This window comes from Pseudophryne corroboree, chromosome 5 (genome assembly GCF_028390025.1).
Source record: "Pseudophryne corroboree isolate aPseCor3 chromosome 5, aPseCor3.hap2, whole genome shotgun sequence".
NCBI lineage: Eukaryota > Metazoa > Chordata > Amphibia > Anura > Myobatrachidae > Pseudophryne > Pseudophryne corroboree.
This window is the reverse complement of record NC_086448.1, coordinates 346137192-346157626: the sequence shown is the minus strand read 5'-3', so window position 1 is coordinate 346157626 and position 20435 is coordinate 346137192. Positions and strand designations below refer to the sequence as shown.

At 47.2% G+C, this 20435-nt stretch overlaps 1 protein-coding gene across 1 annotated transcript in view; it reads right to left on the bottom strand.

Annotated features, from left to right (window-relative positions):
* STAC (SH3 and cysteine rich domain) overlaps positions 1–577 on the bottom strand; it is a 475170-nt gene extending 474593 nt beyond the window's left edge. The window contains exon 1 of the mRNA XM_063922611.1: positions 103–577. Within this exon, the coding sequence (XP_063778681.1) occupies positions 103–210 (108 nt within the window). The 5' untranslated portion in view covers positions 211–577. The remainder of the gene's footprint in view (positions 1–102) is intronic.
* Positions 578–20435: the final 19858 nt, after the last annotated feature.

The following is a 20435-nucleotide window of genomic DNA, read 5'->3' as shown; positions in this document are numbered from 1 at the left end:
CCCATTCACAGGGGCAGGGGTAGGTGCTCACACAAGAGCTGTCACTCACATCACGCAACAACCTGTAGTAACAACCTGTAGTAGTATCACAAAGCAAAATACCTTTGATTCTTGGCTACTGGTGGAAGCTGGCGAGTGAGGCTGTTCAGTATTTCCAAGTTCATCCTCCTTGTCTACACTGTCTCCCATGGTGCTGCTTGGAGGGATCATTCTCTGCTTTGTGACAGCTGTTTACTATTGCAATGAAAGTGGAAAAAGTAGCATTGCATGGAACACTGGCTGCTACTCGCTTCTCCAACTAGCAAGGGTCCTCATGTTGGCTTGCATTTAAAGAGCCGAATTCCCTTCCCGCAGACACCAGCCTATCTCCCTATCAGTCTCTTCTTCCAGGCAAGTTGCCTTCTCAATAGAATGGCTTCTGTAGTGCTGCGCGGCGTGTGAGGGAATTGTCTTCTCCCTTTATAGTAAAAAAAAGCCTGGAGGTATGGGACATGGAGCTGTGGCTGTCAGACCTGGTGATCGGGATAGAAGTGAGCTGAAGCAGAAATCCTGGGCTGCTTACACATGAGGCATGAGAGGGAGGAGCTGGCTACAGCTACGGTTTAGAGGGATAATAGCTTGTATAGGCATGTGCTGCTGCTGCTGCTGTCATCTACTACTATTGTACAGGGAAAGGCTGCTGGATGGACCAGCCATGAAAAGCATTTATTTCATTGGTAAAACGTTGGAAGCTAAGATAAAATTGGTGTACGAGGTTTTATTTAGGAAATAAGCAGGGTTACTGTGTAAAAGGGAAACATAAATCTACCAGTTTAAAGTATTTGCCAAGTGTTTGAAATGAGTGTCCCGTAAAGAGCGATGTTTAAAATATTATCCATAAAATATGATTATTATGTGGATTCCTAGACTACCTAGAAAAAAAACACTATGCTGATATGAGCAACTTGTCCACTCTTTATAAGGCTGGGTACTGTACATCTTCACCATAGCTTGGTCCTGATGTTTGATGCTTTTGCCATCAATGGGGAGGCTTGCAATGTTTACTCATCATCTGTTTCTCCTGATTGGCTGCAATGGCTGTCCCCCTCAGCCAGTGATGTCCACCATACAGTAATCATGTTATGTGCGGACTGATCCTCCCAGCCAGTGCTTAAAGTGGTCCTAGGGTGGTGGTGGAACTCAACCTCCCCCACCGCCTGTTCGCCTATGGTGCACACCACAAAAAGGACGTGGTCTCAAAAATAAAGGGGCGTGGTCACTCACAAGTATTCCCAATTAAAATTACACCACACGGTAGCACAATCCTATTCACATTACACCACATAGAGTAGTGTCCCTTATTCATGATATGACACACATTAGTGCCCCTTATACAGAAAGCCCACAGTAGTAGCACCCCAAATACACATAATGCCCACCGTAGTAGTGCGTGTTATGAATTGCCCACTGTAGTAGTAGTGCCCGCAGTGGTAGTGCCCCTTTTGTAGAGCCCATAGAATTGGTGCCCTTTACGCAGTGCCCCCAGTAGCAGTGCCCCTTATGTCCCCAGAAGTGATGCCCCTCATGAAGTGCCCGCTATGCAATGCCCTCGTTAGTAGTGCCCCCATGTAATAATGCCCCCATGTAGTATTGCCCCAGTAGATATGCCCCATTTAGTTATGCTCCCAGTAGATATGCTTTCCACTTCTCCATGGAGTTCAGGTTCGCCATCTCAGGATGGCGTAACTTGAACCGTGGTGCAGGGAAGCTCAATGCTTCCCTGCTCTTTGTCTGGCACCCATGCTGGCTCTGCCCCTCTGACCTCCCAGCAGTCACTGCGGCCTGCTGGGTGGTCAACAGGCGATGCATGTGCTGAAGGATCCGTCGGCTGACTCAAAGCACCGCAGAGGGGGACTGCCAGAGAAGAGAGCATTGCTGGATCCCCGGATACTGCGTTGCTTCATCAGAATGGTGAGTATACGTGACTTGTTACTTATAACAGTTATACATTGCATCAAACTGATGCGATGTATATTGATAAGTAGCAGTTCATTTTTTTTTTTATTAATAGACCCCATCAGGGCCGGATCGAGGCTTGTGGGGGCCTAGGAGCAACTAAGTTGTGGAAGGCAACCATCAAAAAAATTGCTGGCAAATAACCGCCCCCATCCCACCGAAACACCCCCCTTACCCCCCCTCCCAAACACAGCCCTGTACACATATCTGCTACTACTATGCATTGCCTGTACCTGTTAAAAGTTTATATGGGTACAGCACATTGGAGCAGTGGGACATATGAAAAGCATACCCATCTTGATACTTGTCATGGAGCAGGGAGCAGGCAGCCGGGAGAGCGCACTCGGAGAAGACTCAGCTCCGAGTCCTTAAATATTTGCAGAGGCTTCGGGTGGCACTGGGACAAAATCCTGCGAGACTGTGACTGTGTGCACTGCAGTGAAGAGCTCTTTGGCAGCCGCTGTAAAGGAACAGCTGAGCCGCCGAAGTGGAGGAGGAATGGAGACACAAATACAGTAAATGCTGTGCTCCAGCTCTAGTAGCAGTGTGTGGGGGCACCAGGACGACCGCCTCTGTTGCCCCAGCTATAATCCGGCTCTGCACCCCATAGTTATCAAGGTGCCCAGACCATGCACTCTCTAATGGTTAGCCAAACCTCTGAAGACTGGCCACACCCCTAACATGGGCCCCTACAAGTGCATTCCCCAAGGGGGCACCTCATGCCCCAGTCCGACACTGCCTCTTCAAAGATCCTGAACACTGTAACATACCTCCCAACATGACTCTCTCCAGAAGGGACAGAATGCTCTGCTCCTGGACGTCCCTCTTCATTTATGATTGCTATCACCTCTGATGAAACACCTTTCTTATTCATTAACCTGTTTAAAACAGGCAATGGCCATCATAAATTAAGAGAAAAGTGCAGAAGCAGAACATTTTGTCCCTCCTCGAGAGGGTGACGTTGGGAGGTATGCTGTGATAATATGTTATTCATCCCTCAGATTCAGTGGCGGAACTAGCGAGCAGTGGGCCCAGGTGCAACAAAATGCTTTGGACCCCCCTCTCAGTCCACCCCCCTAACTCCAAATTGGAGATTCTTTGCATGCTCCTATATATATATATATATATATACAAACATATCCACAGTGGTGCAAGTAGAAAAAAAAATGTTAGTTGTGCTGTATGTGCATGCCGAAGGTGCGAGCATGGCAAAAATGGGTGTGGCCACATGGCACATGGGGCGTGGCCATTGAAAATGGGGGCGTAATACACATATGATCCAAATAGTGCAGTGCCACAGTGCCAGATAGGCTCCCACATAGCCAAATACACATGCCCCCACAGTGCTAGATATGCCCTCACTATGCCGGATACACATACAGTATTCCGCCACGTTGCCAGATATGCCCCCACATTGCCAAATACACATGCCCCACAGTGCTAGATGTGCCCCCACTGTGTCAGATACACATATTCTGCCACATTGCAGATATGCCCCCACATTGCCAAATACAAATACACATGCCCACACAGTGGTAGATTTGCCCCCACAGTGCCAGATACACATATTCCCCCACGTTGCAAGATATACATGCCCCCATGGTGCCAGGGGTTTCCTACGCATTGCCAGGGGTCTCCTCCGTGTTGCCAGGGGTTTCCACCGCATTGCCAGGGGTTTCCACCACGTTGCCAGGGGGGTCCCCTGTGAGATGCCAGGGGTCTCCTGGCCGCTGTTCCAGTATGGAAGGGTGTATGTGGCAGGCTGTATAATTCTAGCCCCCGCAGCCCCCTCAGTGGATTGAGATGCGCTGCCGCAGCCGTGCATTACAGTGTGAAAAAACCCTTAAAATGCCTGCTGCCGGGGAGACAGGCGCTAGAGGTCAAATGTGGCTTCTAGCGTCTGTCTCCGCCTTGGCGGCGGCCATATTTGGTGGGGGGTTTTACATTGCAAAGTATGGAAGCGCTGCCACAGCCCTCAGCACGTCTCAATTCACTCACTGAGGGGGCTGTGGCTGCTGGAATTGGCGCCTATGCTTTGGACCCCTTGACAGCGGTGGGCCCCAGTGCAAGGCACTGCTTGCACTGAGTAGTTTCGCCACTGCTCAGATTTACCACAGTCTAATGGGGAAATCATAGGTGTCTGTAATTCCACATCTGCACCAAATTTCACTGGATTACATTTGTGATCCTTGGTTATAGGTGCACTCTGAACAATAAATACATATGTTTTATCTCACCAGTTTATACAGTACTGCCCACTGAGACAACATCGTGCAAAGTCCAGTTAGCAAAAACTGAGCTTGCCAACAACATGTAGTACATTGTACCCATTAAATTGCTTCCTATAAAGAGCTAAAGAGCATTTATTCTGGACAGAATTTATATATAGAGATGTACAGTATGAAACTTCCCAAAGAGGGCAAAGTATTCATAGCAAGTGCAACCAATCAGTCACTACAGTACCTATCTATTTATGTCCCATCCGTACTATGTTGGTGGTGTGTCTTAGGGGCAAATTTATCAATAAATATTTGCAGCTAAACCTGTTTATATAAACTCACAATTTAAACTAACAACATGTCCTACAGCAGGGATGGTCAAACTCAAGTCCCAATTCATGGTTGTAAGTTTAACTAGTATAGATCAACTTTGACATCCACCCATTACATGCTTTTTGTACTATGCTAGGTATTGATAATTTTATCTTTAACTAGTTATTTCTAGGCTAGACTATAGTCTGTTCTCACTGTGTATTAGTGGGGGTATAGTGATTTGTTCACACCTTGAGGCAACCTTTTGTTGTGGGTGGAGTTTTCAGAGGGTGGGGGCTGCTATCAATTAACCCTGTATCCATGTCTGCATGGTTATTTAACTAGTATAGATCAATGCTGCAAGCATCTTAGGCTGCAAGCATCTTGTGTTGCTAAATATGTTAGTGCAAAGTATGATGATATAATCTATGGAGATATACGGAGATAAACAGGAGAAAACCAGAGGGACAGCAGGCTATCTCCCCCACCTCCACAAAAGAACTGCAACCAACAGACTGTTACCCATACTAATACCAGTAATGCCTGCAGCCTGCACAGCCTGGATACTGAACAACCTGTCTGATTAAGTAGCAGCCCTACTGCTTTCACACATTGCTCACACTCTCATTTACACAATCTACAACCACTGTGTATCCATCTCAGCCTTTCCGTTCCTAACATTATTTCTTAAAATTCTGGGGGTCATTCCGAGTTGTTCGCTCGCAAGCGGATTTTAGCAGATTTGCTCATGCTAAGCCGCCGCCTACTGGGAGTGAATCTTAGCATCTTAAAATAGCGTACGATGTAATCGCAATATTGCGATTACACACCTCGTAGCAGTTTCTGAGTAGCTCCAGACTTACTCGGCATCTGCGATCAGTTCAGTACTTGTCGTTCCTGGTTTGACGTCACAAACACACCCAGCGTTCGCCCAGACACTCCCCCGTTTCTCCAGCCACTCCCGCGTTTTTTCCGGAAACGGTAGCGTTTTTTCCCACACGCCCATAAAACGGCCTGTTTCCGCCCAGTAACACCCATTTCCTGTCAATCACATTACGATCGCCAGAACGATGAAAAAGCCGTGAGTAAAATTCCTAACTGCATAGCAAATTTACTTGGCGCAGTCGCAGTGCGGACATTGCGCATGCGCATTAAGCGGAAAATCACTGCGATGCGAAGATTTTTAACGAGCGAACAACTTGGAATGACCCCCTCTGTTTGCACTGTCTTTTGCATACATTACAGCCCACATTCTCCTTGTTCATTCTATATTACACCTACACCATTCTATTCCCCTGAACACTACTGTACCAAATTATGGCTCCTCGATCCTGTCACATACCAATCCTCACTGCCAGGTCTCACCCCCCAAATTCAAAATCACCCACAAACACTCAGAACCCAGCCAACCTTATCCCTATCTCCCCTGTCCCCTCCCTTCCTTTCTCCTGTGCACTCTGGAATGCTAGATCAATCTGCAACAAGCTGCCAACTATCCATGACCTCTTTATCTCCCACTCTTTTCACCTTCTCGCCATCACTGAAACCTGGCTCTCCTCCTCTGACACCACCTCCCCTGCTGCCCTCTCCTACGGAGGCCTCTCCTTCACCCACACAGTTAGAACTGATGGTCGCCAGGGTGGAGGCGTAGGCGTCCTTCTCTCCCCTAACTGCACCTTTCGTGTCATCCCACCTGAGCCCTCTCTCACCTTCTCCACCTTCGAGGTCCACACTATCCGCCTCTTCTACCCCATTCACCTCCTTGTGGCAGTGATCTACCGCCCCCCTGGCCACTGTTCACCTTTCCTTGACAACTTTGCTGCCTGGCTTCCCCACTTTCTCTCCTCCGACCTCCCCTCTGTCATCCTCGGAGACTTTAACATCCCTATTGACATCACTAATGCCGCTTCCACTAATCTTCTCGCCCTTTCCACCTCCTTTGGACTTTCTCAATGGACCTCCACCGCTACTCACAATCTCGGCCACTCCCTCGACCTTGTCTTCACCCAACGATGTGATCTCTCTGATTTCTCAAACTCTCCCTTCCCTCTCTCTGACCACCATCTGCTTTCCTTCACCCTCTCTTCCTCCCTCCTCCTCTCCACGCCAAGACTCACCACCACCAGACGCAATCTCGGGTCTCTCAACCCCACTTTCATGTCCTCCCTCGAGACTTTCCTCTCTCCTCTTTCCACTATGACTTGTCCCAACCAGGCAGCCACCTTCTATAACTCTTCCCTAACCGCTGCTCTTGACTCTGTGGCCCCCCTCTCCTCTGTCCCCCTCCGCCGCTCCAAACCCCAACCCTGGCACACCAAACTAACACGTTTCTTACAAAAATGCTCACGCTCCGCTGAACGCTCCTGGAGGAGATCTCACTCTCTGACGGACTTCCTCCATTTCAAGTTTATTCTCTCCTCCTACAGCTCTGCTCTTTCCCTCGCCAAGCAATCCTTTTCCAAGCACTCATCTCTTCTCAGTCCTCCTGTCCACGCCGTCTCTTTGAAACTTTCAACACTCTCCTTCGCCCCCCTCCTCCTCCCCTCCCATCCTCCCTCACTGCCACTGACTTTGCCTCCTTCTTCATCTCCAAAATTGAGGATATCCGACACGACATCTCTCGCCGTCAACCCTCTGCTACCCCCCTGCCCCCATTATCCCTCCCCTCCATCTATCCCACCCTGTCCTCCTTCCATCCCACTTCAGAAAAGGAAGTCCACTCCCTCATCTTATCCCCCCCCAAACCACCTGCCCCGTGGACCCCCTTCCCTCCCGTCTTCTCCGCTCACTCTCCCCCACTGCCTGCTCCCACCTTGCTCACCTCTTTAACCTGTCCCTCTCCACCGGCATCTTCCCCTCACCATTCAGACATGCTCTGGTCTCGCCTATTCTCAAAAAACCCAACCTCGACCCCTCATCACCCACTAACTACCGCCCCATCTCTCTTCTCCCTTTCGCCTCCAAATTACTTGAACGACTAGTCTACAGCCGTCTCACAAGCTACCTTTCTGACAACTCCATCCTCGATCCACTACAATCTGGCTTTCGCCCACCCCACTCAACTGAGACTGCCCTGGTGAAAGTCACCAATGACCTGCTTTCGGCCAAATCCAGGGGTTACTTCTCTCTGCTCATCCTTCTGGACCTCTCTGCTGCCTTTGACACCGTAGATCATCCTCTCCTCCTCGGCACACTCCAAAACGCTGGCCTCTCTAGCACTGTCCTTGACTGGTTTTCTTCTTACCTCACTAACCGCTCCTTCTCTGTGTCTGCCTCAAACACCACCTCACACCCTTCCATCCTTCCTGTTGGTGTCCCTCAGGGTTCTGTCCTTGGACCCCTTCTGTTCTCCCTGTATACCTCTTCCCTGGGTGTGCTCATTAACTCATTTGGCCTTCAATACCACCTCTATGCTGATGACACACAACTCTACCTCTCATCTCCTGATCTGTCCCCCTCTGTCCTCTCTCAGGTTTCCAGCTGCCTCTCTGCAATCTCCTCCTGGATGTCTGAACGCTCTCTAAAGCTCAACATGGACAAAACGGAACTCATCAACACTCCCCCCATCCAGAGCAACACCCCCGACCAATATCTCCATCATTGTTGACAACACCACCATCTCCCCCGTTCCCCAACACCGCTGCCTGGGCGTCACTCTTGACTCCTCCCTCTCCTTTGCACCCCACATCCAAGCTCTGGCACAATCCTGTCGTTTCCAGCTATGCAACATTGCTCGTATCAGGCCATATCTCTCCCAGAGTGCAACTAAACTCATCATCCACTCACTGGTCATCTCACGACTTGACTACTGCAATGTCCTCACTGGCCTCGCTTGCTCCCATCTTGCTCCCCTCCAATCTGTCCTGAACTCCACAGCTAGGCTTATCTTCCTCTCCCACCGCACCACATCTGCCACTCCCCTTCAACAAAATCTACACTGGCTCCCATTCCCCTACAGAATCCTCTTCAAACTCCTCACCCTCACATACAAGGCCATCTCTAATTCCACTGCTCCCTACATCTCCAACCTCCTTTCCCTTCATACTCCCTCCCGCCCCCTACGGTCGACTAATGACCGTCGCCTCTCCACCGCCCTGGTCACTGCTTCCCATGCACGAGTTCAGGATTTTGCCCGTGCTGCACCCCTTCAGTGGAACGCACTCCCCCGCTCCATTAGACTCTCCCCAACCTTGCAAAGCTTCAAACGGGCACTAAAAACCCACCTATTCATCAAAGCATACCCTCCCGATGCATAACCCAGTGCTTAAGCCGTGCCTCCACCCCCCTGCCTCAGGCCGTGAACATCTCAGCTTTGCTTGCATACTGCCATCAGGCTACCTCCCACTTGCCTGCACCTCTTGTCATCTGTCTGTCGCCCCTCCCCAATAGATTGTTAGCTCTTCAGAGCAGGGCCCTCTTTCCTCTTGTTATCTAAGCCCTCATCTCAACACATTTCACTCACAGCTCTCCCCTCCTCAATGACCATCTTTATCCTGCTAGTAAAGGCTCATCTCCATCTATGGCCACCAGCCTCTAGTAGTACGATGATCACTCCCTCAATACTTACATCTTAGCTGTATTATGTCTTGAGAATGTGTGGTGCTCTGTTACCTGTACTCTATTTCTGTTATTTATTTACTGTAACGCAATGTTTTGTCCCCTGTACTGTCCTTTTTACGGCGCTGCGAAACACATGTGGCGCCTTATAAATAAAATGTAATAAAAATGTAATAATAATGTGCACAGTGTGATTAAAAATCAAATACAGCTGGAGGCGTCTGTAGGAGATAGACGCCTCTTGCATGCATTTGCAATATCTGAGTGCTGGATCACAATCAAGACCATCACGACCGCAATGTTTTTAGGCACCGGTCAGCTGTGTAAGCTGAAGTTTACTCAAGCTGGCTGTCAAATCTGGGCACCAAGGACCAGTAAGGCTGCGTCCGACAACGCAGAACCTGCACCCATCATGCCGTCAAAGGTTTTGAAGAACAGTGCTTGTTACAATCTCCACTCTGCGCCCATGCTTGTGCAGGCCTCACACCACTGGACTTGTACGTAAACCGTCGGGTGTACATATACAGTAAATCTGGATTAGACCCTCAGTCTTCAGGATCCCTAACAGCTGACGTATTCCAGAGTTCCTATGGATCTTTAGAATGCGTCCACCAGGAATGAATACATCACATATTTTAAAACAGGACAGGAAATGAAGCAATGAATACACCTGTGCATCAGCTGGTTGGTCTTAAAAACATTAACTGAGTACTGAGGACTGATTTTAGCCACCCCTGTCCAACAGCATTTTGACTCTTGAGAGGCCCCATATATATCACCGCTCAGTGGCATCAGTGAGGTCGGTGTCATTCACAGTGCCAAATAGGCTGAAAAGGGGGGATGGCCTGTGAGGAAGGGGGAGTGGCCTCATAGCATGCCCCATTTTAATCACTCTTGGAAGATACTAGGCTGACCCCAGACACTCTTCCTGCACTCTTCCTGCCACGTCCTCCTCAGTGACTGGGAGTCATATGCTTCACGATAACATCACAGTGCAGCGCCCCGCACTCGGTCACTGAGAAGGAGCCAGCATATTGGTGTTGACCCTCAGATGGTGACACCAGGTCCAATCTGCACCCCCCTAATGATGCCACTGTCAACACCCTTGTGGCAACATTAATAAAAACCTAAGCAGTATTGAGGATAAACAGATAAACCAAAGTCATCTAGGAACTGCACAATAAAAAAAAAAACGAATAGCCAGGTTTATAATGACAGCTGAGCGAGGTGCATTTAGCCATTATGACAAAGATGACAACGAACAAGCCACGACTCAAGAGATCAGGTGATTGCTTGCTGGTTTTTCCACCTCCATACAGAGTTTCCTATGTGTTTGCAAATTTATATGCTAATTTGGTTTATGATTTTTCAGTAATATGCTTCCTTTAGACTAGGAGGTAAGCTTCTAAAACAGATAAGTGATGGTGTTGCCTAAAGCAACCAATCAGATTCTGGGTGGGATGTATTAAAATACATTGCCGCCCCTCGCCACATACCACAGCGATGTTGATTGCATATGTACTAACATATGCGATCAACATCGCAATGCGGTGACGGGGGCCCCCCGCGATACTTGTGAGGTGGTGTGCGGAGGGTCTCCACACTGGCCGCAAACCAGGAAGCAGCAGCAGGCTGCCCCCGGCGCCTCCTCCTCCCCCCTGCACCCGGAATGACCTCCGGATGCATTGCTAGGGGGAGGAGGAGATTACCTTCCAGGACCAGGGCTGCCTGGAGGAAGGTATGCCGGGGGGAGGGGGGTTGGCGTCTGCGGCGGTTGTGGCTGCCGGCGATAAGAAGCCCATAGGCTTCTATAGGGTATCGCCATCTGGAGATGGCGATACCCTGTGCGGCGAAAAACTGGCGGTGGGGTCTTTGTACATTTGAAAATGCAGTAAAACCCCGAAAACAGGAGTTTTACCACATTTTTCCTTTAGTACATCCCTCCCTCTGTCATTTGTCTGTTGCATTCTAGAAAATGCTAGACAGAATCTGATTGGTTGCTATGGGCCACTTGTCTACTTTAGAAGCCTTAGTAAATGGCCCCTTGGTGTCTTAGTGAACAAGTTTCTGCCCTAGATTTTTCCTACTAATCCATCTACTTCAGAATGTACAGGCCCCCAGTCCTCTACACCCACTTCGTCTGCTGGTTCTCTACAGCCCCCTTGTACTTTAGGCACTATTTCTACTGTACTTCTGTTTTGTTTTTTTCTTCTATTCCTTCTATTTATTCAGGGGGTGTCGGTCAATACATATACAGTAAACATATAGACAGTCAATAGGTCGTCCCCAAATGGTTGACATGCAAAAGGTCGATAGGATCAAAAGGTCGACATGCAAATGCTGCACAAAAAACTTCAACACAAATTTTTGAAAGTTTTGTATGTGATGTGCACCGGACATTTTTCGGGTTTTGTGTTTTGGTTTTGGATTCGGTTCCGCGGCCGTGTTTTGGATTCGGATGCGTTTTACCAAAACCTCTCTAACATTTTTTTGTCGGATTCAGGTGTGTTTTGGATTCGGGTGTTTTTTTACAAAAAAACCCTCAAAAACAGCTTAAATCATAGAATTTGGGGGTCATTTTGATCCCATAGTATTATTAACCTCAATAACCATAATTTCCACTCATTTTCCAGTCTTTCTGAACACCTCACACCTCACAATATTATTTTTAGTCCTAAAATTTGCACCGAGGTCGCTAAATGACTAAACTAAGCGACCCAAGTGGCCGACACAAACACCTGGCCCATCTAGGAGTGGCACTGCAGTGTCAGACAGGAAGGCACTTCAAAAAATAGTCCCCAAACAGCACATGATGCAAAGAAAAAAAGAGGTGCACCAAGGTCGCTGTGTGACTAAGCTAAGCGACCCAAGTGGCCGACACAAACACCTGGCCCATCTAGGAGTGGCACTGCAGTGTCAGACAGGATGGCAGATTTAAAAAATAGTCCCCAAACAGCACATGATGCAAAGAAAAAAAGAGGTGCAATGAGGTAGCTGTGTGACTAAGCTAAGCGACCCAAGTGGCCGACACAAACACCTGGCCCATCTAGGAGTGGCACTGCAGTGTCAGACAGGATGGCAGATTTAAAAAATAGTCCCCAAACAGCACATGATGCAAAGAAAAAAAGAGGTGCAATGAGGTAGCTGTGTGGCTAAGCTAAGCGACCCAAGTGGCCGACACAAACACCTGGCCCATCTAGGAGTGGTACTGCAGTGTCAGACTGGATGGCACTTCAAAAAATAGTCCCCAAACAGCACATGATGCAAAGAAAAAAAGAGGTGCAATGAGGTAGCTGTGTGACTAAGCTAAGCGACCCAAGTGGCCGACACAAACACCTGGCCCATCTAGGAGTGGCACTGCAGTGTCAGACAGGATGGCAGATTTAAAAAATAGTCCCCAAACAGCACATGATGCAAAGAACAAAAGAGGTGCAATGAGGTAGCTGTGTGGCTAAGCTAAGCGACCCAAGTGGCCGACACAAACACCTGGCCCATCTAGGAGTGGCACTGCAGTGTCAGACAGGATGGCACTTCAAAAAATAGTCCCCAAACAGCACATGATGCAAAGAAAAAAAGTGGTGCATCAAGGTCGCTGTGTGACTAAGCTAAGAGACCCAAGTGGCCGACACAAACACCTGGCCCATCTAGGAGTGGCACTGCAGTGTCAGACAGGATGGCAGATTTAAAAAATAGTCCCCAAACAGCACATGATGCAAAGAAAAAAAGAGGTGCAATGAGGTAGCTGTGTGACTAAGCTAAGCGACCCAAGTGGCCGACACAAACACCTGGCCCATCTAGGAGTGGCACTGCAGTGTCAGACAGGATGGCAGATTTAAAAAATAGTCCCCAAACAGCACATGATGCAAAGAAAAAAAAGAGGTGCAATGAGGCAGCTGTGTGACTAAGCTAAGCGACCCAAGTGGCCGACACAAACACCTGGCCCATCTAGGAGTGGCACTGCAGTGTCAGACAGGATGGCACTTCAAAAAATAGTCCCCAAACAGCACATGATGCAAAGAAAAAAAGAGGTGCAATGAGGTAGCTGTGTGACTAAGCTAAGCGACCCAAGTGGCCGACACAAACACCTGGCCCATCTAGGAGTGGCACTGCAGTGTCAGACAGGATGGCAGATTTAAAAAATAGTCCCCAAACAGCACATGATGCAAAGAACAAAAGAGGTGCAATGAGGTAGCTGTGTGGCTAAGCTAAGCGACCCAAGTGGCCAACACAAACACCTGGCCCATCTAGGAGCGGCACTGCAGTGTCAGACAGGATGGCACTTCAAAAAATAGTCCCCAAACAGCACATGATGCAAAGAAAAAAAGAGGTGCAATGAGGTAGCTCTGTGACTAAGCTAAGTGACCCAAGTGGCCGACACAAAAACCTGGCCCATCTAGGAGTGGCACTGCAGTGTCAGACAGGATGGCACTTCAAAAAATAGTCCCCAAACAGCACATGATGCAAAGAAAAAAAGAGGTGCAATGAGGTAGCTGTGTGACTAAGCTAAGCGACCCAAGTGGCCGACACAAACACCTGGCCCATCTAGGAGTGGCACTGCAGTGTCAGACAGGATGGCAGATTTAAAAAATAGTCCCCAAACAGCACATGATGCAAAGAAAAAAAGAGGTGCAATGAGGTAGCTGTGTGGCTAAGCTAAGCGACCCAAGTGGCTGACACAAACACCTGGCCCATCTAGGAGTGGCACTGCAGTGTCAGACAAGATGGCACTTCAAAAAATAGTCCCCAAACAGCACATGATGTAAAGAAAAAAAGAGGTGCAATGAGGTAGCTGTTTGGCTAAGCTAAGCGACCCAAGTGGCCGACACAAACACCTGGCCCATCTAGGAGTGGCGCTGCAGTGTCAGACAGGATGGCAGATTTAAAAAATAGTCCCCAAACAGCACATGATGCAAAGAAAAAAAGAGGTGCAATGAGGTAGCTGTGTGACTAAGCTAAGCGACCCAAGTGGCCGACACAAACACCTGGCCCATCTAGGAGTGGCACTGCAGTGTCAGACAGGATGGCACTTCAAAAAATAGTCCCCAAACAGCACATGATGCAAAGAAAAAAAAAGGTGCAATGAGGCAGCTGTGTGGCTAAGCTAAGCGACCCAAGTGGCTGACACAAACACCTGGCCCATCTAGGATTGGCACTGCAGTGTCAGACAGGATGGCAGATTTAAAAAATAGTCACCAAACAGCACATGATGCAAAGAAAAAAAGAGGTGCAATGAGGTAGTTCTGTGACTAAGCTAAGCGACCCGAGTGGCCGGCACAAACACCTGGCCCATCTAGGAGTGGCACTGCAGTGTCAGACAGGATGGCACTTCAAAAAATAGTCCCTAAACAGCACATGATGCAAAGAAAGAAAGAGGTGCAATGAGGTAGCTCTGTGACTAAGCTAAGCGACCCGAGTGGCCGGCACAAACACCTGGCCCATCTAGGAGTGGCACTGCAGTGTCAGACAGGATGGCAGATTTAAAAAAAGTCCCCAAACAGCACATGATGCAAAGAAAAAAAGAGGTGCAATGAGGTAGCTGTGTGACTAAGCTAAGCGACCCAAGTGGCCGACACAAACACCTGGCCCATCTAGGAGTGGCACTGCAGTGTCAGACAGGATGGCTGATTTAAAAAATAGTCCCCAAACAGCACATGATGCAAAGAAAAAAAGAGGTGCAATGAGGTAGCTGTGTGGCTAAGCTAAGCGACCCAAGTGGCTGACACAAAAACCTGGCCCATCTAGGAGTGGCACTGCAGTGTCAGACAAGATGGCACTTCAAAAAATAGTCCCCAAACAGCACATGATGTAAAGAAAAAAAGAGGTGCAATGAGGTAGCTGTTTGGCTAAGCTAAGCGACCCAAGTGGCCGACACAAACACCTGGCCCATCTAGGAGTGGCACTGCAGTGTCAGACAGGATGGCAGATTTAAAAAATAGTCCCCAAACAGCACATGATGCAAAGAAAAAAAGAGGTGCAATGAGGTAGCTGTGTGACTAAGCTAAGCGACCGAAGTGGCCGACACAAACACCTGGCCCATCTAGGAGTGGCACTGCAGTTTTCTAACGAGAGGATGAGTGCTTCCATTCTCATGTGAATCTGAACCACTAGCCATGAACATAGGCCAGGGCCTCAGCCGTTCCTTGCCACTCCGTGTCGTATATGGCATATTAGCAAGTTTACGCTTCTCATCAGACGCTTTTAATTTAGATTTTTGGGTCATTTTACTGAACTTTTGTGTTTTGGATTTTACATGCTCTCTACTATGACATTGGGTATCGGCCTTGGCAGATGACGTTGATGGCATTTCAACGTCTCGGCTATGACTAGTGGCAGCAGCTTCAGCACGAGGTGGAAGTGGATCTTGATCTTTCCCTATTTTACCCTCCACATTTTTGTTCTCCATTTTTTAATGTGTGGAATTATATGCCAGTAATATATCAATAGCAATGGAGGTATGGATGGATAGTATACTTGACGACACAGAGGTAGGTAGAGCAGTGGACTACTGTACCGTACTGCTATATATTATATACTGGTGGTCAGCAAAATTATGCACTGTCCTCCTACTACTGCGCACAACTAAAATGCACCACAGGTATGGATGGATAGTATACTTGACGACACAGAGGTAGGTAGAGCAGTGGCCTACTGTACCGTACTGCTATATATTATATACTGGTGGTCAGCAAAATTATGCACTGTCCTCCTACTACTGCGCACAACAACTAAAATGCACCACAGGTATGGATGGATAGTATACTTGATGACACAGAGGTAGGTAGAGCAGTGGACTACTGTACTGTACTGCTATATATTATATACTGGTGGTCAGCAAAATTATGCACTGTCCTCCTACTACTGCGCACAACAACTAAAATGCACCACAGGTATGGATGGATAGTATACTTGACGACACAGAGGTAGGTAGAGCAGTGGACTACTGTACTGTACTGCTATATATTATATACTGGTGGTCAGCAAAATAATGCACTGTCCTCCTACTACTGCGCACAGTTGTGGATGGATAGTATACTTGACGACACAGAGGTAGGTAGAGCAGTGGACTACTGTACCGTACTGCTATATATTATATACTGGTGGTCAGCAAAATTATGCACTGTCCTCCTACTACTGCGCAAAACTTAAATGCACCACAGGTATGGATGGATAGTATACTTGATGACACAGAGGTAGGTAGAGCAGTGGACTACTGTACCGTACTGATATAATACTGGTGGTCACTGGTCAGCAAAATTCTGCACTGTCCTCCTACTATATACTACAATGCAGCACAGATATAGAGCATTTTTCAGGCTGAGAACGTAGATATTTTCAGCACACTGAGCACAGATATTTGCAGCACACTGAGCACAGATATTTGCAGCACACTGAGCACAGATATTTGCAGCACACTGAGCACAGATAGTTGCAGCACACTGAACATAACTGAGAGAACGCTGCACACGTCCTCTCCCTATCATCTCCAATGCACGAGTGAAAATGGTGGCGACGCGCGGCTCCTTATATAGAATACGAATCTCGCGAGAATCCGACAGCGGGATGATGACGTTCGGGCGCGCTCTGGTTAACCGAGCAAGGCGGGAAGATTCGAATCTGCCTCGGACCCGTGTAAAATGGGTGAAGTTCGGGGGGGTTCGGATTCCGAGGAACCGAACCCGCTCATCACTAGTTTCATTATATGTGACCACAATTAGTGTACTCTGTACCATCGTGTGACTTTGTGCAAGGTGGCCAGCTCTGCTACCGCTGTGCTCGTCACAGTTTACTATTCCCAATCATAGGCCACGTGGATGGTAAATGAAGCAAAAGTTGTAAAAAAAACCCAAAAACAAACAGTGTCAACCATTTGTGTGTTGACTATTGTCATGTCAACCTTTTGAACCTGTCAACATTGTGTGTCTGTCAATATTAGACACAGTCAACCTTTTACCTGTCGCCATTTTGACCATGTTGACCTTTACTGCATGTCGACCATATGTGGTTGACCTATTGAATAACTAGACACTGACCTATGGTCTAACTAGACACTGTCGATCCAGTGTCTGGAACCTGTATTCAGAGTGACTTCTCCTCTTCATAGTTCCTCATCCCTTCAGTGATGCAACCTTATTTAATGCACTACAAACAACAATTAGCCTGGAGTAGGAAGCTTGACACATCCTTTACTGTGCAGGGGGAAGCAGTTAAAATACAGCTCGTCAGAGTCCCATTGGTCACAATGCCGAGGCCGGAATCTCGACAAGCTGTGAAATGCCGCCGCTGCAATGCCGGTGCCACAGGCTATTCTCCCTCTGTGGGTATCCACGACACCCATAGAGGGAGAATATAAGCCCACAAGGGGCTTTCTATAGCTTGCCCCGCTGCCGGCATACTGGTGGCTGGGATGCCACTGTTGATATACTGACCGCCAGCATCCCGGACGCTGGTAATTCATACTCAACCCCTCTCAGGTTACCGACGATCTGGGTCGAGACCTGGAAAAAGGAAGCAGTTCATGTCTGCACCCTGCTGGACTCTTTGATCCAGAACGGCAGCATGTTGGGTAGTTTTGGTAGAAAATAACTCAAGTAGCTCACTGCCCAGCTAAAGCAACCAAATTTGAGATCCACAGGTTGCCCTCTACTGCGGCGGCAGCATTTCACAGCTTGTCGAGATTCCGGCGTCGGCATTGTGACCAATGGGACCCTGGCGACAGCATTTCACAGCTTGTCGAGATTCCGGCGTCGGCATTGTGACCAATGGGACCCTGACGAGCTGTATTTTAACTGCTTCCCCCTGCACAGTAAAGGATGTGTCAAGCTTCCTACTCCAGGCTAATTGTTGTTTGTAGTGCATTAAATAAGGTTGCATCACTGAAGGCAGAGCCGGCCCTAACCAATATGATGCCCTAGGCAAGATTTTGGCTGGTGCCCCCTAGCACCACCGCTGGTTCTGCCTCTGACCTTGCACCTCTTTCCCAGCACCATCACCCCTCACCCATAGCAGTCCTTGTACCCCCTATATTTTAAATAGGAACAGTTCGCACATTTGACACACAGCCCAAAAAGGGGCATCTTCTTGCATTATTAATGCCCTTATACACATAATGACACACATAGTGCCCCCTACACATTTGCTGCACATTATTAGTGCCCCTATACAAATAATGACACACATACAGTAGTACCCTGTTACACATATGTTGCACATTATTAATGCATTTTTACATGACACACATAATGCTCCTTACATATATTCCGAACACTACTGCACAACCAACCCACTCACATGCACACAGCACTCATACTGCCACTAACACTGTGACCTCTGCCTCTGCTTGGGTACAGATGTGTCCTCACAAATCTTGCATCAATGCTAACGTCGGGCACCTTTTTTTAATTAAAATGCATCTTATTTTGCATTGCTATGTGGCTAGGAAGCACAAGCAGCTTCTGCTGATTAAACTGATATGCAGCATGCCTATATACTGTGTGAGACTGTGGCTGTATCTGCATATGAAATGCTACATACAGAATATAGGCATGCCGCATATCATTTTAATCAGCAGAAGCTGATGATGCCCCTAGGCATATCAAATGCCCTAGGCAATTGCCTAGTTTGCCTATGCCTATGGCCGACTCTGACTGAAGGGATGCCACTGTTGATATACTGACCGCCAGCATCCCGGACGCTGGTAATTCATACTCAACCCCTCTCAGGTTACCGACGATCTGGGTCGAGACCTAGTAAAAAGGAAGCAGTTCATGTCTGCACCCTGCTGGACTCTTTGATCCAGAACGGCAGCATGTTGGGTAGTTTTGGTAGAAAATAACTCAAGTAGCTCACTGCCCAGACAAAGCAACCAAATTTGAGATCCACAGGTTGCCCTCTACTGCTTATTTTCCTTGACTCACTCTTTATTTCAATTAGTATTTTCCAAATAAGAAGCAATGTACATGTAAAGCCGCATACACACGGTGCGATATGAACTACCTATATGGACTACTGTATATAGTTCATATTGGTATAAAACAGTACATTTCGCATAGTGTGTATACAGCTTGTGATGCAGATGCACGCTCCAAACGGGTAGGTATCGCAAGAAAAAAGAGACTGTGCAGGCAGGTAAATTTTGACTAGAACGTGTACAATCTGGTTTCTAGTATAGTCAAAATTGTATACAGTCAAAATTGTACATACCTTACAGTAGCCAAAGTGTAACTGTGTATAGACAGTATCTGTGGTTCTGGGCTTCGGGGAGTTCAAGGGAAATTGCATAGTCAAAATTGGCATTTAGGCAAAATTGCACCATGTGCTAGCCCCTTAACACATTAAAATACAGTACTGTCAAAGTGTTCACACATGCACACAGACAGTATCAAATTAATTTTTCCCTTACACTTCAGTGTGAATGTTACACTCATCTGCCACACACCTCTGCCTGCTCCCAGCACCATGTGAATTCATTGTAATCACACTCTTTGGTTCATGTGTTGAAACACATTTTTTATATACAGTATATATATATATATATATATATATATATATATTTATATATGTACATACTATATATAAACTTTTATTACTGCAGTAAATGAGGTAAAGTTCAAGATTTATTGGATTTATTGTACAGTATTTGAAAGTTTTTAAAATATTGACACGTACTTTCTACTTAAAATTATTTAAAATTATTACCTAAAATAATAATAGCATCACCTTCAGTAAAAAAAGAAAAAAGAAACATGAACATTTTTACTGTTCAAGACCAGAATCTCAGGTACTGTGGTACAGATCTTTTTTTCATAGTATATAATTCTACACGCCAGCTATTAGTGGCAGATTGGGACCTCTCTGGTGTCAAATTGTGTCAAAGGATGGTGAACACGTCACAACCACTAGCCTGGGGATTCATCTATTGGCCCCTTCCTCAACCAGTGCCAGGCTGACAGGTGGGCATCCTGACAAGCACTTAATTGAGCGCCAGATGGATGGGATAGTGCTCCCTAGAGCTTGGCTCGGTGGTGTTTGTATTTTTTCTTTTATTCAGGCATCCCCACACAATAGGGTGGAATATTTATGTTTATTTATAGATTTTAATTTTTTCAGTACTCCTATAGCAAATACTGAAGTAGCCTTTGACAGATACTATCACTGGTCAACGCAGCTTAATAAACAGGTGGATGGAGTCTTGAGGCTCAGTGTAGGACTCTTTGTGATAAAATGGGAAGGAACTAAGGTTATCTTTGACAGTCCAATTTATTTTTTTTGCAAATTGAGTTTTTATTAATAAAGAGATAACAGTATACAGCACAATGGAATTGCAAATAATGCAAGTTTTCTTATAGCAGAAGC